This window comes from Nicotiana attenuata, unplaced genomic scaffold (assembly GCF_001879085.1).
Source record: "Nicotiana attenuata strain UT unplaced genomic scaffold, NIATTr2, whole genome shotgun sequence".
Taxonomy (NCBI): domain Eukaryota; kingdom Viridiplantae; phylum Streptophyta; class Magnoliopsida; order Solanales; family Solanaceae; genus Nicotiana; species Nicotiana attenuata.
Genome location: NW_017675555.1, coordinates 25,718 through 29,922, shown reverse-complemented (window position 1 = coordinate 29,922; position 4,205 = coordinate 25,718). Strand labels below are relative to the sequence as shown.

The 4,205-nt window shown below is 37.6% G+C and overlaps 1 protein-coding gene across 1 annotated transcript; it reads left to right on the top strand.

The window, feature by feature from the left end:
- Positions 1 to 668: 668 nt before the first annotated feature.
- LOC109220198 (transmembrane emp24 domain-containing protein p24beta2-like) lies at positions 669 to 1,682 on the top strand (the record flags this gene model as incomplete). The annotated part of the gene is made up of 2 exons (XM_019384662.1): positions 669 to 869; positions 1,195 to 1,682. Coding segments are annotated over 2 exons (444 nt in total), but the record flags the coding sequence as incomplete, so codon positions are not given.
- Between the last annotated feature and the right edge of the window lie 2,523 nt (positions 1,683 to 4,205).

The following is a 4,205-nucleotide window of genomic DNA, read 5'->3' as shown; positions in this document are numbered from 1 at the left end:
AAAATCAATTATAGTTTAGTACTAATACAAAATTGTCAACTTAACTAATTTTATTCTTCTTTGCAAATTCCTTCCTTAAAATTGAAAACCTCAAATTGCAACCTATCGCTCCACAAATAGAAAAATACACTCCCACAATCTTCTTTAATAATCACTTTGAATTGGCAATGGAAACTAAGAGTTTGAGACTCTTCTTCAAAATTCTTTTAGTATTAACATACTATCAATCTTAATTTCTTTAGTAAGTCTTTGATAATTTTAAGTTTGAACGCCCTTTTGCGAAGAACTCTCTCTCCCCCCGTTTAGTGCTTTCTTTTTCTTTAGAACTTCTTTTTGTTAATACTTGGATGATAAGTCATCATAATCATTAAGTTTCAAAGAGTTGCACGCCGAATTTTATCGTTAGTGATTAGCATATAGTGGTGCCCCCGTCATGCTCGAATCCTGGGTCCGCTTCTGTCAATTTTACCAAAATGAATCGGTTGCAAATAGCCCTCAAAGGCATAAATTTATCACCATATCAGAACCGACATAGCGGATTTAAATACAAAAATGAGTGGCATCTTGCTAGTCATAAGAAGAAGAGTGTGAAGTGTGAACTCATTCTCAACCAGTTAGACTTCCCAATTTCCAAAATTATGGGATTTTCAAAATAAAATAAATAAATAAAACGGGTCTTCGGATACGGGTCGAATACAACAAGTACAGTGGCATGGAGATCCAGAGGGGCTTTAGGGATTAGATTTGTGATAGACAGAGAAGAATGTTTTTCCCATAAGGTTGAAATGGGAGAGACCGTTCATTTTTCGTTTGTTGTTATCAAATCAGAAGGTTCTTGGCATTACAGTGAAGAGGGTGTTGATCTTGTGGTATATGTTACTCAATTCTCTCTTTGTTTGTGTTTTTTTTTCTCTCTCTTCATTAGTCTGTATACTTATGTAATTTTCTGTTTACGTTCTTGTTTTTGTGATTTTTCGTTGATTTAATTAAAAAAATTAGCCTGTGTTTTAGGTATAAAAGGGGTTATAGACTTATAGTAGTCATCAGATTAATTATTCTATGATTCTGAAGTGTTAATAATGCAAGTGTGGTTTGAAATTCTAGCTTTGTTGTTTTGCTTTTATCAAATTTGTGTTGACATTGATGTTAAGTTTCATTAGAAGCTTGAATTGTCCGTGAGATCTTACATTTTAGTATGACGCTGCAGAGCATTTCAAGCCGTTGTTTGAGCACATTGGGAAACTAGAGGAAGCTTTATACAACATTCAATTTGAGCAGCATTGGCTAGAGGCCCAGACAGACCGGCAAGCAATAGGTATAAATAAAGCTTTTGCATATTTCTCATATGATTCTCCCTCTTTTCAGCAAATCAGAATTACCGTTTTCCTTGTAGAAACAATTGTCTTTTCCTTTTGGCATATGTTTTCAATTAGATAATTCTCCTCTCTGTCACTTAGTCTTAGATGCAGTGAAATCATTCTTATTGTTTCATTTTGGGTTTTCTTTCTAATTTTCAGTTTTTTGTTTATCTAATTTGCAATTTCACAAGCTCGAGGATGCATACCTCGCCTACATCTTGAATATGTCAATGGTCATGTCCATTAGCATATGACCACTTTGTATTGGGAAAAAAAACTGAATTTATATATTGAAGATGACGTGTCATGACACGTGGATTGGTCAAATGGTCAAAACGTGGTAATCAGTTAGGAGGCACGAGCAACAACAAATGCGGGAGAGAAGATACTTAAAGGCACGAGCTATTATTCAAATGAAATGAGACTCGTACCTGTTCGAGTCATTTAAAGCTCGAAGATCAGAAGGAATTGAAGACATGAATCTGATAGCGTAAAAGAGTCCAAATTCAGCATTAAATGCCAAATACGTTAGAGAATTTGTATTTAATAGGAATGATTGAGTAACGTTTATTTTAATGTCATTTATTGCTCATAATTGCCTCATTAAGACAAAGGCATTACACTTTCTCTTAGAATTAACTATAAAAGGAGAAGGTCTCAACACCTGTAGGGGAGATCATTATGAATATACTGAAATATAAACTTATTCATTACTTTATTGTCATTCTTAAAGTCTCTCATTTCTTGATTATCAGTAACCCGATTTCTCTCTTAATTTCTAGCTTTAACCAAATATTCAGTTTTTTGGTTAAACACACTTAAGCTCAAAATCTTTGTAATGGTAACGATGTGAGATTGCACTTTCATTTTGCTGAACTACAACTACCTCAGCATCGCGAACATTATGAATTAACTTACAAGTTATTCGCTCGCGTTGTAACGTTTGAACCATTTAGCTTTATGCACTTTTGAGGTTGTGGTCTTTGGTTTCTGGACCTCTATATCCGCAACTTAGTAGTTTGGATATTCACATGCATAAGCGTCACTTTGTTGTTAATTAATGAGAAGAGAATATCATATCTTTCGATATATTATGTGTTTCTTTGGAACCTCAAGTTTAATCTAATGACATACGCAAATCTACCAGAATCGTGATAGTCTACATAATCCAAAGCTATCCTTTCTAATATGGTGATATATGAATAAATGTAGGTGTTATTTGCTCATATTGTAAAATTTGGACCAACTAGCTTTGTGCACTTCTGAGATCATACTTTTTGGTTTAAGGACCTATATATCTGCGAGTTAGTTGTTCGGATATTCACATGCATGTGTGTCACTAAGAATATCATTTCTTTCGATATATTATGTGTTTCTCGTGGAACCTCAAATTTAATCTAATGACATAAAATATCTGCCAGAATCGTGATAGTTTACATACTCCAAAGCTGGTCTTTCTAATATGGTGTGTTTGCTCAAAAGTTATCTTGTGCTTTATGAGTGCAAAACAATATAAATAAGTTACGGGAAAATCATAGCAAATCGTAATAATCCATTGGACCAAGCAAAGAACATGAAAATAAATACTCAAGGTTAGGAGAAGAAATCTTAACAGCTTTTATTGACAATATTGGTTTGGTCTGCCTCTCCATGAAGAGGTTCAGAGCCTTACAATGGTGTTTTCTCTTCCCATAAGATGGGTATATTTTTCTCTTCTCTCTCTCTCTCTTGTGAATAGTGGTGAAGAAGCAGCCCCCTTTCTAGGGCTTCCGCTCTTAGTATTTATAGGTGTGAGCTTCGTGAGCTGGCAATAAATGGCCGTGGCCACGCTGAGGTTCCGTCCCCATGGGGGAATGAATGGGCCGTGCCCTCGTAGATTAAATCGGACAAGAGTCGAATCCTGTTATGAATAAGTGGCCATACCACTTATTAATTATGGATTAGCTCAAGACGAGATTAACTCCGTTTATTACCGTGAGATCGGATTCTGACCCATACAGTTAGTCCCTCCGCTTATTGAGGTCGTGTTTGGCCGAGCTCGATGAGCGGACTTCATCGATTGTGATTTGAAAAAAACTCGAATAAGGGGGTCGACTTATTGACGACGGTGGCCTTAGCCGTTTACACGTTGGAGATGGCCGTAGCCTTTCATATATTGGGGATGGCCGTAGCCTTTCATATATTAGAGATGGCCGTAGCCTTTCATATATTGGGGATGGCCGTAGCCTTTCATATATTGGAGAGCCTTTCATACATTAGAGATGGCCGTAGCCTTTCATATAATGGGGATGGCTGTGGGGAATGAGTATGCACCGGGTGCGTACTTGGTCACGTCCAGAATTTTGAAGGCGTACGGCACATTTTTTCAGCGTTCGCAGGCCGTTGCGATTATTCTGACGGCGGGACGTTGGCGGATGGCTGAGAAGCCGCTTTGCAGAGCTTGTCATAATAACGCCTGCTTCGGCAGAACCGAACCGTTTTATGGTTGGTCGTGCAGTTAATGATGGCTATTGGGTTTCGCGAAAGCCATTTATGTTGCCTATAAAGGTGGGTTGAGGCATTCATTTCTCATATCTTCATTGTTCATCTGAGAGAGATTCTGAGGAAACTTTTTCATTCTGCTAATTCATCTTCTCCTTTCTTTCCTTTGATTGTGATAACCTTTGCCTTGCCCACCGAATTCTATCCCTTTCTCTTTAGTAGATCAACAATGGCAGGCAGTTCTTCCCACGATGCTCTTCTGATAGATTTTCCGGTAGTTGAAGGGCCACCTCCGGCAATGGGAGGTGCAGAACAGATAGAGACCGGAGAAGTTCCGTCGGTTGACGAGGTAGTTCCTCGGCCCGG